The 19,052-nt window shown below is 36.2% G+C and overlaps 1 protein-coding gene across 3 annotated transcripts in view; it reads left to right on the forward strand.

The window, feature by feature from the left end:
• The window catches only part of SUCLG2 (succinate-CoA ligase GDP-forming subunit beta), a 243,752-nt gene that overhangs the window by 143,197 nt on the left and 81,503 nt on the right, over positions 1-19,052 (forward strand). For all 3 annotated transcript variants that reach the window (XM_016150231.2, XM_016150229.2, XM_016150232.2), the window contains one exon: positions 1,106-1,248. In XM_016150231.2, the coding sequence (XP_016005717.2) occupies positions 1,106-1,248 (143 nt within the window). The remainder of the gene's footprint in view (positions 1-1,105; positions 1,249-19,052) is intronic.

Here is a 19,052-nt window from a genome sequence, read left to right on the forward strand (position 1 = left end):
TAGAAAGAGAAAGATATAATGGTGTGTTTAGAACAAATTAAATACGGACTCTGTGTAGCCTCTGTAGCAGTGTGCGTGATTTGACCAAGTTAACCTGAAAAGCTATGATGAACACACTTCAAATTGTTTTAAGATCTTGTATAAACCATTTGATTTTAGTTGCCCCAGAATTAATTAAATTAGTCACAGTTCATATGCTTGTCTGGGAAATTCAAGGGTCAGAAAAAGTGAAGGTTATCTTGAAAGTCTGCTCAGTTCAGAAGTTTTAATTTTTATTTTTAAGGAAAGTAATTTTATATAATTAAGCATAATACACAATGGATCAATAAAACTTAGTTTTAGAAAATAAGAATTTCAGTATTAAAACTCTTTACTTAGTTGTTTAAAAAAATTCCTAATAGCACATTTTGGTTCTGGTTTTAATGACCACGTTGCTACTGAACATTTATTAATTTGAAAAATGAACGGGGGGGGGTAGGAATATTATTTTGATGCTATTACTGGTTCATTTATTTTCTCACTTTATCCAAGTAACATATAAACATGCATGGCTGCACTGTGTAAAAATGTATGGAACCCTTTTTAGTTGAGATCCCCCACCCCAGAGGGATGCCACATTCAAACGACCATTCTCAGCAAGCAAAAAATTAAAAGAATTTCATTTTTTACTCGTTTTTTAAAGGATTAAAAAGAGTGTGATTCATTGGCCCTAGTAACGTTTTATAGCTTTTTTCTCTTTCCCAATTCTCTAGAATTCTATACTTTACACAACCTAAGACTCCCTCCTCTATTAACTAGCCCAAATTGATTACTTAGCTTAAACTCTTCTCTCCTTTCTATTTTCCATGTTGATTTAACTTCATAAATCCAACTCTGCATTTCCAGAGTTTTTTTGTTATTCTTTGTACATACATTTCCCAATTATTATTCTGAAAGTGTATGAACTTATCTGGTTGAATGGAATTCCAAACAGAGCAGAAATTGGCCTGTCAAGACAGGGTTCTCTCTTGCAATATGGAGGAGGGAAAAAGTTTACGTTATCTTTACGTGTTGCTAAATTGATCCTGTTACATGGAAAAGACTAAAATTTATTTGCATTTTACAGTGAATGGTGCTGGACTTGCGATGGCTACTTGTGATATCATTTTCCTGAATGGCGGGAAGCCAGCCAACTTCTTGGATCTTGGTGGTGGTGTAAAGGAAGCTCAAGTATATCAAGCCTTCAAATTACTCACAGCGGATCCTAAGGTAACTTTTCTCTTCATAGGGAGATTGTATAATGTTCTGATTACTCACTATCAAGAGCTTTCTTGTTTTTGCTGTTAGGGGTTAATAAGTCAACACATGTACTATGCAGCCTCAGATGCAAAACCTGTGCCTTGTATCCCATTGAAATACATGATGCTTTGATTCATTTTGGATGGAAGGCTTATAAGTGCTCCTAGGATCTTATTTCAGAGACTATGCTTACAAAGTTCTGAGAAGTGACCAAAAAATAAAAAAAGGTATAGTGCACCAAACAATCAAACATTGGTTGGCGTAAAACATTATTCGGGTAATATACACTGAAGCAGTTAGTCCTACAATTGCATGACTTAGAGAGGACTCAGTCTCAGATTCCTTCCATAAATATGCTGAAGATATTATCATAAGATTAGAAACAGAATAAAATTGTAGGATTATATTATCATATATCTCTGGAAAATAATGACTTACCTCCTTGTGTATACTTTTTAATTTTCATCTCTGATGGTTATATAGGTTACAGTTTGTAATATATCCTCTAAGTAGCAAATAATGTTGCTTCATGTGCATCTTAACTAGAATGTAGCTATCATTCATATACTAGGTGCATAGTAGGCATTCAGTAAGCATTTACTCAATCTAAGTACCCGTATTTCTTGTTTCCATTGTTGGTACTCAGTTGTATATGATAACAACTGTAGGTGAATATTTGTTACATGGAAAAGACTAAAATTTTTTTGAATGTCTGATATGTATCATCTAATTCTCTTACCAGTTTTGAGGGGTAGTGTATATGCCACAACCATTTGATTTTAAACTTTATTGGAGAATCATTATCTTGATACTGTTACAGTATTTAATATATTCTTTTTAATTTTTTTTTATTTTTCCATATAGATGGCATACAATATTATATTAGTTTCAGGTGTACAACATAGTGAGTAGACATCTATACAACACAAAAAGTGATCACCCCAATAAAGCTAATACCCATCTGACAATGTACGTTGTTATTACAATATTATTGACTACATTCCTTATGCTATACTTTTTATCTCCATGACTATTCTGAAACTACCATTTGTACTTCTTAATCCCTTCCTCGTTTTTCACTGACCCCATCCCCTAACACCCTTCCCACCTGAGAACTCTCAAAATGTTCTCTGTGTCTATGAGTTTGTTTCTCGGTTTTTTGTTGTTGTTGTTGTTGTTGTTATTGTGTATTTTATTATTTAGATTTCATATGTATGTGAAATCATAGGGCATTTGTCTTTATCTGACCTACTCCACTCAGTACAATACCCTCTAGGTCCATCATAATTATCTTTTCTCATTTCTTTACTTTCCATCTCTGTGTGTTTTAATCTGAAGCAAGACTCTTGGAGGCAGCTTACATAAAGGTCTTGTTTTCTTATCCATTCTGCAACCCTATCTTTTGATTGGAGCATTTAATTCTTTTTCATTTAAAGTACTTGTTGATAAATATGTAGTTATTGCCATTCATTATTCATGTTTTTGATACATATATTTTTCTTCTTAAAAGAGTCCCTTCAAAATTTCCTGTAATACTGGTTTGGTGGAGATAAACTCCTTTAGCTTTTTCTTGTCTGTGATGCTCTTTATCTGTCCTTCAATTCTAAATGATAGCTTTACTGGGTAAAGTAATCCTGGTTGTAAGTCCTTGCTTCTCATCACTGCATAGTTTATGCCAAACCCTTCTGGCCTGCAAAGTTTCATTTGAGATATCGGCTGACAGTCTTATCGGAGCTCCCTTTTAGGTAACTAATTGCTTTTCTCTTGCCGCTTTTAAGATTCTCTCTTTGTATTTAACCTTTGGCATTTTAATTATGATATATCTTAGTGTGGGACTCCTTGGGTTCATCTTGTTTGGGACTCTCTGTGCTTCCTAGAGTTGTATGTCTATTTCTTTTATTCACCAAGCTAAGGAAGTTTTCCATCATTATTTCTTCAAATAGGTTTTCAATTTCTTGCTTTCTCTCTTCTTTTTCTGGTACTCCAATGATACAAATGTTGGTATGCTTGATGTTGTCCCAGAGGTGCCTTAAACTTTCCTCATTTTTGGATTTTTTTTTCTTATTGCTGTTCTGATTGGGTGTCCTCTGCTACCCTATTCTCTAAATCGCTGATTTGATCCATTGCTTTATCTACTCTCGTTTCCCTCTAATGTACTCTTCATCTCAGATACTGTATTCTTCATGTCTGACTTGTTCCCTTTTATGTTTTCTATCTCCAATTGTGTGTTTTCTGTCTCTTTGTTAAAGTTCTCACTGAGTTCATCTACTCTTCCTCTAAGTTTCTTGAGCATCCCTGTGACCAGTATTTTGAACTCTGCATCTGGTAGATTGCTTGTCTCCATTTTGTTGAGTTATTTTTTCTGGAGTTTTGTTCTCATCCTTTATGTGGGACATGTTTCTTTGTATCCCGATTTTGGCTGCCTCCCTCTGTCTATTTCTATGTATTAGGTAGGGCTCCTAGGTCTTCTAGTCTTAGTAGAGGGGCTTTATGTAGTAGATGTCCTATGGGGCCTGGTGGCACACCTGAGAGATGCTTAAGGTGTTTCCTTTGTGTGGGTTGTGTGTGCCCTCCTGATATAGTTCAGTCCTGGTTGCTGTTTACATGTCAGTGGGAAGAATTGACCCTTGAGCTGATTGGTTTGAGGACTAACTGGTGACTGGTGAGGGGCTGACCGTACGTGGCAGGATTCACTTTAGCAGGGCTCTGGTGCCTGCCTAGTCTACTCTTCAGGTGCATCCTTCTCAAATACAGCCCTGGGTCATGCTCTGTCTCCGTTGCTGGTTGAAGCAGGCCACTGGGTGTGCTGGCACAAGGGTCTCCTGGGAGGAGTCCAGCTGCAGGCCAAGTTCAGCTTCAGCCTGTGTGCTTCTGGGGTTACCTGTATACTCCTGGTGGCAGATGGCTGCCACCCATGCTGGGCTTATAGGTGCTTTGAGAGGCCAAGCTGCAAAATGAGGCCTATTGCTGCTAGTGCTGGGTTTGGGACTGCTCAGCAAGAGGTATGGGGCATGTCAAGGCCAGATGCTGCTTAGTTGGATTTTGTGAACTTTTTAGCAAAGTCCACAGCAAGGTCCACAGCATGAGTCAAGATAGGACATTTGTATAGAATAAACCACTGGAGGCAGCTTGGTTGGGCCCGCAACTTGGAAGAGACGAGGTCTCAGGAAGTCACCTGGGCAGAGTGAACCATATTGTCCAGATTGATGGAGACTCAGATATGGTGGCTACCTCCCTCCGTCTGTAGATTGAGAGTGGGGAGGGCTCAACAAAGGAACAGTGGATACTTCCAGCACTTCTGTCAGGAAATAAGCTGCCTCTCTAGCCCTCACCCTGAAGCCCAACAATTCAGCGTGTCCCGTGTATGTCCCTAGCACTCCTTGAGCAGCTGTCCCAGTGTTAGAGCCTAATCAGAGCAAGAGAGTCCATCACTGCATAATTTGGGGCATGGGCCCTTTGATAGGAACTTTCCTAATGCCATCTTACTCAGCCACAATCTCCACTGGTTTTCACAGCCAGAGATTGTGGGGACTTCTCTTCCTGGCACTGGAACTCTAGACTGGAGCACTCAGTTAGGAGCCAGGACCCCTTGCTCTTCAGTGAGGAGAGGTGGCTTTGCAGCCAAAATAACCCTCCCAATTATTGATTGCCACACACTTGGGCCATTTCCCGTCTCCACTCCTACCAGATCCAAGGTAACCACTTATGCATGTCTCCAGTTGTAGGACTTCTGTTCACCTGGATCTCAGGCAACTTCCCATGATGGTTGCTCTGTAGTTTTGTTATAAATTTTGTATGGTTACTCAAAGTTGCATGCACAGCATCTATCTTCTAAATTGGGGGGGTCCCCAACCTTCTAGGCCATGGGCCAATAGCGTCTGTGGTCTATTAGAAATTGGGCCGTACAGCAGAAGGTGAGCAATGGGCAAGTGAGTGAAGCTTCATCTGTATTTGCAACTGCTCCGCAATGCTAGTATCACTGTCTCAGTTCCATCTCAGATCGTCAGGCATTAGATTCTCATAGGAGCTCCAGTCCCTGGTGCCAAAAAGATTGTGGACCACTGGTCCTCTTCTAATATATTCTTTTGGTTCCTGACCTTTATGAAAGTCAGTAAATCTGAACCTATCATTAAGAAAATCATAAATGAAAATACCAGATTTTTTTTTTTAAGATATGTAGTCTGAACTTAACATGGAAGCTTCTCCTTAATGAGTATAATGACAATAACCTTCTTGGGTTCACATAAATAAAATTTTGTTTTATATAAGTAGTAGTTTGTTTGTTTTCATTATGACTTATGTAGTTGGTAACCTTATGTTTTCGCTAACACTTTTCCTTCTGACTCAAAATAAATGGTAAGATATTAACATCTACTTATCTTTAATTCTCCAGTGCTCTTCAGGAACATCAAAGTCACTGAAGTTCAGCTATGAGCAAAGTGTTTGGAGTTGAATTTTCTGTTTACATAAGCACCTTATTTTCATCCATTAAGTGAGAACATTATCAGTGACTCCCTAATCATTTATTAATTCCTTTATCCCTTCTTCCTACCCCTTTCTAAGAGAAGAATAATTTTCCTCCCAATGATTTTCAAACAAATCGAAACCTGTAAATACCATGGATATAATACACTGCTCTTTATTTGAACCACAAAGTACCCAGAGGACAGGCAACTGTAATAAAATACTGAATTCTTTGGTGTCTACTGAAGTTCAGTGTTAATAATCAAGAGCTATCAAAGGATTAAATCTACCAGGACAATCACTGCATTTTTAAAAAATATATTTTCTTAGTGGCTGATCCTGAATTTTAATTTTGTGAAAGTATTGGAGGGATATGAAAGATCACTTAAAGAGCCTTTTTTTTTTTTTTAAACAATCACTTCAAAAATTTTGACTTTACCTTATGGAATATTTTCAAATGCTTGGAGTATTTAAACTTTTTTGAGTTTGGCTGTCTTCTTGGGTAGAAAAAGGTATGTGAGAGTTATTTTTCTCAGGCTATATCAGGAAAATGAATGCATAGCTCATCTCACAGTACATTTGCCAAATCTTAAAATTTCAAAGCCAGTCAAAAAGCATAGAAATGTAATGGATATTTTCAATTCTGGCATTGTTTCACAGATTTCAGAGAACAGAGGCTAAAAAATAGTATAGATGAATTGATTTGATTTTGCAAGAAAACTGGTTATAGTTCTGGCAGTAATTATTTCAAGTACAGCCCTATCCAGCTGCCCAGAAGTAGATTCCCAAGAGCCCAAACCTAATTATTTCAAAGGTATTGATTTTCTTGTTAGATATAAGGATTAGTCAGTTGAATACACCGAAACTCAAAATTGCAGAAGGTTTATTGTTGAACTTATATATCAGCTGATAGTAACAATGATTTGTTTGCCATATGTCTGAGCTAATTCTATTGATCAGGTAATAAACATCATCATTAAAAATATATTATAGATTGACATATGTTTCCACTCATAATATCAGCCATAGAGCTGGACGTATATTTATTTTGCTTGACTATTAGCCCAAATGCTGATTTCCACGGGGATCTAACACAGGTGCCTTGATAACTAATGTGTTCCTTATTTGTTTGTAATATATATGAAACCACATTCCTCTGCCAAACTGTCTATGACAAGAGTCTTTTTTAAGATAGTTCACTTACTAAACAAGATTCACATGAAGTATATCATTAAATATTTTATAATTCTCTATATTTTCCAGCTGGGTTTGAGATGAGGGAAAGGTAATAGAATTAATTCTGCTGGTGGTAGAATAGATCTTGTCTTATCTTCGTCATTTTAACTTATAAAATTCTAAACAACTGATATTGTTAAAATTATAGAATAAAGTGATATAAAATAGGAAGTAGAAGTAGAGCTTTGTGGTAATCTGTAAAGAATTTGAGCACATTTAAAGAAATGCGCTATAAGGAATGTTGTCCTTAGGTTTTTGTTTTCCTAAATCATGCTTTGGCTTTTATTTCTAATTCCAAAGGTGTAGGAAATGAGTTAGAACAACATCTGGAGTGTAAAACGTTTTGCATAAATGAATAAAATGAAAAGACAGTTGACATGAATCTCAATAGTAACCCTAGCTCTATCAGCCAAAATTAAGCAAACTTGTTGCCTTCCAGAGGCCTGAATTTGAAAAACAGTGGTAAATGATTGGCATTAGTGAAGTCACTTCACTTGGTTTGACTGTGCTTCTTGGTTTAGGTCCAACTCAGAGTTATGCTTTCAAAGCTTTTTTAATGTCCAGAAAGAAATGCACTACATAAACACCAAACACTAGTTCAAAAAGGAGGGGGTCCTTTATGGTGCTCTGGTGCCAAATTGCCTGGGTTCCAATCCTGTCTTTACTACTCACTGGTTATAGGACTTTGGGCATGTTATTTAACTTCTCAGTACTTATTACCTCAGAGGGTTGTTTTATTACATGAATTGAGATAAACACATATTTTCTGTATGATAGTATCACTTAAAAATTTTCCTAAACTTGTATTAAAGGATAATCTACATGTAGAATAGTATACAGATCATTTCAGTATGTAGCTTGATGAATTATCACAAAGCACACGTATCCATGTAATCTCCAATCAGATCAAGAAATAGAATATGACCATTGCGATGGACTGAATGTTTCTATCTCTCCCAAAACCATATGTTGAAATCCTAACCACCAATATGAGGCGGGGCCTTTAGTAGGTAATTAGATCATGAGGGTAGAGCACTCCTAGATGGGATTAGTGCCCTTATAAAAGAGACCCCAGAGAATTCTCTCTTGTCTTCCATAATGTGAGGATGTTAACTAGAAAGAAGTTATCTGTATAACAGGAAGTGGGCTCTCACCAGACAGTGAATCTGTCAATGCGTTGATCTTGGACTTCCCAGCCTCTAGGATTGTGAGAAATAAATGTTATTTAAGCCACCAGTCTATAGTGGTTTAATATAGCAATCTGAATAGACTAAGACAACCACTATCCCAGAAGCCCCTTATGCTCCTCTCCCCCATACTTCTACCCCACCTTTCCCCCAAAGTAACCACTATCCTATCTTCTAATATCATAGATTAATTTTGCCTGGTTGTGAGCTTAATATAAATGAAATCATACAATGTATACTCTTTTTTGTGTGCCATCTTTCACTTTTATTTATAAGATTGATCCACATTTTATGTCACAGTGGTTCATTCATTCTTATTGCCATATAATATTCTATTGTATGACTGTACCAAAACTTTTTTAACCTTTTCTGTTGATAGATATTTGTGTTATTCTTAGTTTTGACTATTATGAATAATGTTACTATGAACATTCTCATGTCCTTCAGAGCACATTTCTATGGGACATGTCTCTTGGAACTGGAATTTCTGGGACATAGGGTACACATATTTTCAGCTTGAACTGATATTGCTAAACAGTTCTCCAGGTATATCACTTTACACTCATAGCCATGTATGGGCATTCCACTTTTCTCCACACCTTCACCAACATTTGGTACAGTCAGTCTTTTCAATTTTAGTCATTCTGGTAAGTATGTGGTTTCATCATGTGGTTTAATGACTTTCTCTCAAGACTAATGAGGTTGAGCACCTTTTCATATATTTATTAGCTATTTGTATATACTTTTTAAACTTATATCACCTCATCTCTAAAGTAGACATGATAATAATACACCAAAATATTTTTTAAAAGATAAACTGAGATAATACACTTAGAAATATTTGGCAGGCATTTCTAAAGCACAATGAAAATTTTAGTCTTTTTTTATTTTGCATGTTAATCCATTATCATTTTTAATGTTTGGATTTAGAATTATTGTAACAGTAGAGAGTAAATGCTCATCTACAGAAATGGGAGGTCTCTGAAACAGGTTTATTGACACCAGTGTTACTGCATGTATTGTTTTGAAATTGATAAAATATGTAAACATTTAGAAGCTTACAGTTATTTTCTGTTCAGACAAGCAAGAAACCACAATTTAATGAAGGGAGGATGAAATTCATGTTTGGAAGAACCACAAAATACCACCTGGTATAAATTTCAGGAGAGGCCAGCTCTGTGGTATGTGCTTCAAAAGTCTTTGGAATTTGAGGCCAGACAAGTAAAACTGCATATCGTCCTGTCAGTACCAGGTTTTTGCAACTGTCTTAAGTTTTAATAAATGTTTTGAGATTAGCATGTACTTAATGTCTCACACATTGCTAATTATTATACATTTAGGGTCTATTTAAATATAAAATACAGTGTACTCTTTTTCTTATATGCATGCTTATATCAGAGGTGTGAAGCAAAACACATCTCATTACATACCACATGTATTTGCTGAATCACCTTATCTGCAAGGGAATATTTATTTGGGGAGTAATAGAATTCTCAAGAGATTTATTTTCAAATATAATGCCCAACACTACACAACATGAGCATTATTTTTGAAATAACTGTTCTGCATCCCTATTCTTCCAGACCTATTTGAAAATAAATTTTCCTTTCTTATGAAGCTAAAAAGATTAAAAGTCCAGGCAGCCATTCTTTATGGTGATAGTCTACCTTTGGGAAGAATAAAAATGATTTTGCGTCTATGAAAACGTAACCTGTTATTTGGCATCATTTTGCACGTAGAAGAGCTCTTGTTTGGGATAACACTGTGCATAAGCTAGAGAATGGAAACCATCTGCCTGGGCACATTTCTCTTCCTTTCTTTGCAGTGGTTTTCCTTCTGTCATAAATTCATAAATGTTAACTTTGCATTTCTTTTCCTGTTGTCCAGTTGATCCAAATTTCCAAGAATGTCTGGCTCTCCACACCCAACTTACACTGATTATATTTTACCTGTCAATACTTTGCAGTAAGAGTTAGGTTCTGGCAAAGGCATTTGGTTCTATATTATATACACAATCAGTATGTCTGATAGCTACCCCATATTCAAAGCATCCTTAATGGAACACTCTAAATCTGTTTTCATGCTTCTTGCTGTCATACTCTCAGAAATATATCAAAAATAAGGTTTTTACTGTTTGCTTCTCAAAATTCAAATTCTAAGGTGCTTTATTTGTTTTATGGTAAGCAATTTAAAGAATTTAAAAGATTTGGGATATTTTAGAAAATTTTGTTATTAGTCCCAACATCCTCAATAGTGACTATGAATTTCATACAATGAAGGCTTTTTAAACTGTTAAAAAGAAATGGACCATTAATCAAATTATAATGTCCTATATGATGGAAACCATATATACTTATTAGAAGAGTTAGTAGTTTTGTTTTGTTTTTTTCTCTTAATGTTACTGCTGTGAGAAAAAAAATTGTTAAATTCAACTTTGAACTGTGAAGTTCTCTGACTCTTCTCTGTAGTGGTGAGCTGTAGTCTGGTAGGACGAGTCCCAGTGGATTCAGGAGATTATAGACAGTATGAATCCTCTTCCTCTTTCCGTGCTACCTCCCACCCACTGCCAGAGAGTTAGGAATTAGGGGTGATTGTCTTATTCTAAATGAGGAACGTGTCCATGTGGGCTTACCGAAAAAAAATGATTTGACTAATAGTGATTTGCTAAGCATTCTTTTTTTTTTTTTTGGTCTTTGTTTTAGGGTATTTTATTAAACAGAATTCCCTTTCCCCTGATTATTGAATTAGGGAAACATAAAACATAGAAAGGTATAAAAATAAATCAAATGACATTAACATACACTGTAAAAGTGGAATATAGTGTTTTTTGGCAAAATTAGTATCAATATAATTGACACTCATATAGTTTGCTTTTTTCACATTTTATGTACCTTTTTGCCTGTCTTGTATAGTTCTCATCTTTATTGACTGAATAGCAATCACTTATATGAATATATGTTTACTTAACTACTACTCCGTTATTTGGTATGTAGAGTATTTCCCACTTAAAATAATGCTGTTTGAGCCTTTTTGTACTCATAATTTTACATGCTGATTAAAGCAAGATGAATGTCGTGATAAGAAGTAGCATTTTCCTCCAGTTGTTAATGATTCTTAGTTATTTCCAAGGAATGTTTTTTTTTTTTTTTTTACGTATTGAAGGAATTTTATTGTAACCTAATGTGCAGTTTTTCAATCAGTATTCTTAATACAGTTGATCCTCATTATTTACTGATATCATATTTGCAGATTTGCCTGTGTGCTAACATTTATTTGTAAACCCACAACCAATACTCACAATGCTTTCACGGTCATTTGTGGAAGTGCTCAGAGCAGTGACAATTTTAGTTCTGATGTGCTGTTCTTAGCTAAGGTCAAACAAGGCTGTGCTCTCCCTTCTTGTTTCAGCTCTCATACTGTAAACAAGTGTCATTTTGCCTTCTAGTTAGTGCCACTTTTGTGTGTGATTTCACTGTTGAAAATGGTGCCATGCATAGTATTAGAGTGCTGTGTAGTGTAATGTGCCTTCCAGAGGATATGCATAAGCTTTGTTCAGGCATGACTTATAGTACTATTGGCCATAAGTTTAATGTTACTGAATCAACAATAAATAAGATGACCTTAAACAGAAACAAGCTTGAAACAAGGTTATGTATTGATTGACAAAAATATGACCAGAGGCTCCTAGGAACCTAACTCTGTATTTCCCCTAGTGCCAATAGTTGAATATTCACCAAGTCGGTGTTTGTGGCAACTTTATAGAACATAACTGAGTAATGAAAATTTCCTGAGTAATGTTTTAGATAATTATGGACAGCTCTTTAAAAATATGTGGTAGAAACAGTCGATTTTACCTTTTAAAGAAAGGACAGTCAAGAACCCCTAACCCGAATGTAAATATAATTTATTTTTACAATTTGCATTTGTATGCATCCTGAATGAAAGTATTTTGATTATGTGAACCTTCAGAATATGTCAGTAATGGCTTTTAAACATACCACCTTTAATATTCGATAAAGTCATTCTTAATTACCTGGACTCTGAAATCCTTAAGAATTCCAGAGGTGGCCTAATGTTTCTTCCTTGCTCAGCTCTGTATCTTTGAGATATCTTCCGGATTTAGTCAGTTCACTGAGGAGAAAGGGAGTCAAGAATGAGAATCGCTAGAGGTAAGAAAATAAACTCACCTTTATTTTTCCATGTTCTTTCTTGAAATAATTCCTAAATGAATTATTTTACTTAGGAAATTCATACACATCCACTGATTTGTGTATTATCTGCCTTTGTAAAAGAGCAGGACACTCCAGGCAAACTTCTCAAATAGATGTCTTTTGAATCTTTCTAACCCTTAACAGATGCTTCCTTGGTGAAAATTTGTCCCCATTTCCCTTTTCTATATAATATTGACAATTTATAGTCCTCACCACTTAACCATCTCCTTTATTCATTCATTTCTCTTTTCAAATTCTATAAAATTACCTTGAAATTTCTTTGTTTTTGCCCTTCCACTTCTTGTTGCTTTTCCTGTTAACTTTCCATTTATTCTTTAAAATACCTAAAGGTATAGTCTTCCCTTGAATTTTTTTTAACCCAGGGTTTTGTTCAACTATTTTTATATATTTTATTATTTCTCGGCACTCTATTGGTGCAAGAGTTTTTTTAGAATTCGTATTGATAGTTCACATGTTTTTTATTTCCATATAAGTCATCCAGCTGAATATTTTTGGTCAGGAAGAAAAGCGTAATGAATGAGTTGTCCTTCTGAAACAATTTGTTTTCCAAGCTAGATGCAAATGCCATGTGGCTAGCAAGACATTTATGGGATAGGGCAACCTGGTATGGACCATAGACTAGAACTAGACTTGTCTCACAGGGTCACGTAAGCAATGAAGGGAAGGACCTTTTTGCAGAGAGTGGAATGAGGTGCTATCCAGCAGCCAGGCAACAGCACCCACAAATAATAGTTGATTATACAGGGAGAATGGTAAGAGTGGGTAGGAGGTCTTACCTGAAAGCAGAATGTTAGTAGAAAACAGCAAGAGTACAAACATAAGAAGACAATTCCTAAATAGTATTTAGAGAATTCTATTAATAGCCAGTCCCACAATTCCTAGGTACAGTGGCCAAACTCCATTCATAAAAGAATCCTGTAAGTTTGGTTCTAAGGAAACTGGAGTACCAGGCAAGTAACTAAGGAAGGAACTCAGCCATAGGTATAAGTCAGTGTGTCAGCCATGAGGTTGATGGATCTCATCCCACAGCAAAAACGATTTTATGGGATGGTTGTGGGGTCCCCGGCCTGCGTGGGAGGACACCTCTCAAAGAAGTCAAGGCTAATTCTTCAGATCACAGAATGACTAAGCTGGAAAGAAAGCCATTCAGAAACATCACCCAAATGAGAATATAATAAATGTCTATGTATGTCAGGCATTCTTTTTGGTACTGAGAATAAAGCAGCAAGTAATATAGAGTCTTGCTTTCTTAGAGCTTCCATTTTTAGAGGGGAGAGATAGTAAAGCCAATAAGTAGATAAATACATAATATAAAACAAATACCTAATTTATCGGGTGATATTTGTTAGGGTGAAAAATAAAATTGAAGGGGGGGCCTGAGAATCCCAGGGACTTATTGTGTTTAATAGACTTGCCTACAAAGTTTATATGATAAGTACCTTAGAGAAAGAAATGTCATAGGTGTTATATGATTTGGAGTTTGGGTTTGTGGGCAATGACATGCATGCCACTAATGAAGGAATCCATCTAACATATATTCCCATTTAAAGCCACCCTCCTTCCTTTGTCTTTACTTACTACTTCTTTAGCAAAGTGTTCTAAACAATCTTGCCTGCTTTATTATGGACTAAAAAGGGGTTTTGTCTACTTGAATAGCTTACGCTGCAACTTTAATTTGAGGCAACTCTTGCAATTAAAGGTCCTCTGTGAACATCGATGGATATTTTATCTACATATCCAGGACCCTCTCCTGGGGATGCTCTATTACTACCTTTGAGGTCTTATGAAATGGAGTACTTCAAATATACATATTAGTTAGCATTCCCAGGGGACAACTGGCACAAATCCGAGTTAATTATTTTTCTTCCAGCTTATCTGTGAGTTCTTTCATTAATCGTTATCTGTAAACATTCTGAACACATCATTTTTTCTCAATTAGAACTCCAGCAGAATATTTTTGAGCAAACATTTAGGTGTCTCCTCTAATACTCAAAGACCTTAGGGTCATAAATAGTCAACAGAAAATCCATTTGGAACTTTAACTCTTGACCTTCTAGATTTCACTTGCTCATTAATCCCAAGCAGTTTATTTCTCTGAGGAGACAGACATAAGTAACTGAGAATCTTGACAATTTCATTGTGATCCAAGAATGTTGGCAGTTGAGGAAATGCCCAACTCTTATTTTATTTAGACTATTTGATATTTGTATGTGTTCTATCACCTGTGATTAGTGGTTGTATTTTATGAATAGGACTCATTCTTCATTAAGCTGAACTACCGAATAGTTAACCTGAATGCTGATAGTGCTGACCACATTCCAAAGAAGTGTTTGAAATTCAAATGAGAAGAGTGGAAGAAGCAGAAGTAAAAAGACAAAAGCAAAGAAAAATGAAAAGAGAACTTTTACTGAAAAAATAAATTCTTTGGTTCCATTTTTTCTATATTGGTACGGCCTTAAAAGCACTACCTATTGAAAGTTGCGCCAATTTACCAAACAGTGCAAAATATCTTAGGCAAGACAATAATAAAAATAACAAGACAGCCCCACCATCATCCAGCTTCTTTCTCCTAATAGACATAGCTTCGTATTACTGCATCAAGCTAGACATTTATTGACCACCTACTGTGTACCAAGTTCTAGGCTGATTGAAAGAATAGGAAACCATCCATTGGTTCTAATGAGACTGTCCTTATCAATCTCTTCTGATTGTAATCATCCCTTTAAAGCAGAAGAAATGTTCCAGACTGACAGATGCAGTCTTTCCTAAGCTTAATAAAGACCCAATATAAAGCACCTGTTATACTCAATGTCACATTTCAGTCTCTGGGTTCCTTTTGAGTAGTAAGGGAACCTTACTACTCAAAGTATGGGCCATGGATTGTTTATGTTGATGTCAACTCGAAGGGTGTTATGAATGCAGAATCTCAGTCCTATCCCATACAGTCAGAATATGTGTTTTCACAGTATCCCCAGAGGATTCCTATGCACATTGGAGTTTGAGAAGAACTGGTCTCGAGCAGGGGTAAGCAAACCACAATTCCCAGCCAAATCTTGCCCAATGTCTATTTTTATAAATGAAGTTTTATTTGACGAGAGCTTTGCTCATTGACTTTTTTAATCAGTTGAGTCATTGTGACAGAAAACTCTTTGACCCACCATGGTCTAGAGTGGTCATGCTCAAATTGCGTTGGACCAATGTCAGTTTGTGTAGAAGTGCTAGTGCCTGAACCATTTGTTTTAAGTTTGTGACAAGTACAGAAACAGAATAAGCGTCTAGAAACTTTTATTGCAAGTTGCCATTGTCATTACATGCAAGTGGAAGAGCAACTTTCTAGCAATTCATATTGTATTTTATAAAAGTATAGTCATAGAATTTTTAAAAAATGGTCCTTCACCACAGATTATGTGAGAGGTTCTACTCTATGAGTATAGATAGATGATACGAACCTAAAACCCCAATATCATAAGTGAATTTGATTATACATGATATCTCTTGATGCTAAAGTAAACTTTATTATGGGCTGTGATAATCTCATTGTCATATCGTTTGCTCATCATGTTTTACTGTGACTCGTTCTCTTCTTTCTTTGAGGATACTTTTCCCATTCCCTATAATCTTGGTGATGCCATCGCATTTGATGCCTTCTGTCCCTCTGTCTTCCCTCTTGGATCCTCTCATCTCCCTTCCTGTCCACCGAGTACCATTATACTTGGGTCAGGACAGTTCCTTGCTGCATCCCTGATGTAGCAAGTACCTTTCAGAGATGATCTGACAAAAGTCCTCGGTCCAGTCAGCTGCTTCCTCCAGGCTTTTCTTCTGAAGCTCATGAGAAAGGCCTCTTGCCTTTGGGATCATGAACTGAACAATGTGGGGAGGAGACCATATTCCCTCCCACCTTGCGAAAGCCTTAGTAAAACCCATGAGCAAAGCTGTATGATGGAGGCTTCCTTAGACATAGGGCTTTGTTCCCATAGCGTAGGCTTCTGTAACTCAGTGATTCTCATAATGGTTGGATCAGCAGGAGTGGCATCACCTGAAACCTTTTAGAAATGCAAATCCCAGGCTCTCTCCAACGTATTGAATCAAAAGCTCTGGGATGGGGCCCAGCCCTTTAAGTGATTCTCATGTTTGCTTAAATTTGAGAATGACTGCTGTAGTTTCTTCTATAGATTCTCCTTATTTTTGTGAGCTGCTTCAGCATCCTTCCCAGCTATGAGCCACTTCTTTTCTTCCCTCCCCCCGCCACCGAATTAGAATTTATATTCTGTTGCTGACAACTATACCATATGCTTAATATATCATATGTGTATTCTTTCTACCAAACAGAATTTGCCCGAGAATTCCCCTGTGCTGTATGATGGTCTCAGGCTCAACTCTGTTAATGCTTATTTTTATGTCTTTTCCCGTATACACCCTCATATATTTTAAGATTTTTATTTCCAAATTTCTTTGTCAATATCTTTCCCTGAAATTCAGGAGGACTTGGATCAGTTCTAAAGTGACTTTTCTATCCAAATGAGAATTAAGGATCATCTTCTAGTTAATAGGTAAAATTCATCAACTGGGTTTGTATCTGTATTTTTCTGAGGATCAGTTCCCTCATGGAGAACTTTTCCCCCCTTCTCTCTAAAAGTAGAGTACAAGAGCAAGATGTGTCATTTTCAAGTGACTTTCTAAAAACTTTATGAAATTACCTCATCTTGAGCTCAGTCTCTGAGGAAGATCTAATTCATTTTTATCCCGATTAAGTTACCATCAACTGTTTCTTTTCACAAGAGATTTCCTTCCTATTATTGTTCTCTGTGCATTTAATCTCTCTTGGTACTTTTCCTTCCCTCTCTTGATTCGTAAGTGTTTTGCTGTAATTCAGTCTCCTGTCTATTCTTGTTTTTAAGTACAACTTCCATTTGTTATCTGGGTTTCTTGTCCTATTTGAGAAAAGGCAAGTGGTCAGATCTTTCAGTATTTGACAAATGTCTTGATAATAGAGTGTTCAAGACGAAAATGTTGTATCAACTTTTATGTTTGGCCAAGAAAATTGATTCATAATAATATGTGACATAAAGGCTTTATTGAATTTTCTTTGGTATACATGGGGAATGAAAATTCACTATTTTTTTAAAAATACAATTTAATGTTTCTTTATCTTGATGGCTCTTTGTGCAAACTCCTTTTACACATACTCTGTGGTCAGAAAATTAGCATATAACTTTTTCTCAGTATCAAACAAGTCATGTTTAGGTCAACTACCATCGAGGAATTGGGATTTGCATGCTTTTCTTATAATTCATGTGAATATCACAGAGTAGCAATGTCAATATCACAGAGTAAAATATCAAGCTGAGACTGCATTGCTGTTTCTTCTACTTCTGAGGATGAATCATGTTACTGAGTGTTCATGTCTCATGAACAGAGTGAGCCAGAGAGAAAACAGGATTTGGGCTAGTTTTCATTCTTGTGTATAGTTCCTGTATGGTGCTATCTTGCTATAGCCACTTCCTACACGAGGATGAGGCTTTAAAGATAGTTCATAAGGCAAAGTATATATGTAAGTAAATTTAGCTTTGAGAATCCCTTAAGTTACCCATACATTTTAGCATCTTTAAGCACTGGAGTCCCAGTAGCGTGGTGGGATGCTGATCCAGTGAGCATTCGGGAATGAAAAATGGTATGTGTTCCCTGTCATCTCTCTCACAAGACTTGTGTCCTGTGAATGGAGTGGCATTGGGGGTCACCAACTAGATATTACTCATTAATATGACTCTTTCTCATTGCTTGTTCTGTCCCATTATCTGTATAGTTGGATTTATATAAATTAAACATGTGTATAGTGTGACTTTGGTATATGAGATGAGACTAAATAACATGCTAGTGAATGTATGAAGAAAACAGTAGAAACTAGGGGCTAAGAAGTTGTTTCAGGATATCCTTGCCATACATATAGACAACTTCTGCTTATAATATGCAACTCTCCAACCAGAAAAGTCATCATATGATCATTAAGAGTTTACACCTCAGTGGCAGACAGATCAGTAGAATTCTAACCCTGCCAGTTCCTAGCTGTGTGACCTTGGGCAAGTTGATTCACCTCTCTGTGCCTAATTTATTTAATATGTAAAGTGGAATTAACAATTTGTGGTTCTAGATGGAATAACACAGTAAGTGCTTAACACAGTGCCTGGCACTTGATAGTCATTCCACAAAAGCAGTGGCATTGATGGCCATCTGCAGGTTGATGGTGGTTGCAGTGATCATTATATAAAGGGGGCATTAGGCAGCCTGTGACACTGGCCAGGCTGTATAACCTAGTTGGTAAGGACTCTAGAGCCAGGCTGCCTGAATTTGAATCCTGACTCTCCCACCGAAGTATGGCCTTGGGCAATTTATTTAATCTACACCACAGCTTCCTCATCTGTAAATGGACATGATTTTGTACCTATTTTAGCTTTGTGGTGATAAATGAGTTAATATATGTAAAGCCCTTAAACTAGTTCCTGGCACATAATTAATGCCTACATAAATATTAGCTGTTGTAATTAATATTTATTTTATTCTTTCACTTTTATTCTTTATTATTTTTTTAAATTCAACAAAATAATTATTCATTGTGTACCATATTTCTGCCACTCTGTGGGGAATGAGGATGTAATGA

The sequence above is a fragment of the Rousettus aegyptiacus genome, unplaced genomic scaffold (genome assembly GCF_014176215.1).
Source record: "Rousettus aegyptiacus isolate mRouAeg1 unplaced genomic scaffold, mRouAeg1.p scaffold_m13_p_4, whole genome shotgun sequence".
NCBI lineage: Eukaryota > Metazoa > Chordata > Mammalia > Chiroptera > Pteropodidae > Rousettus > Rousettus aegyptiacus.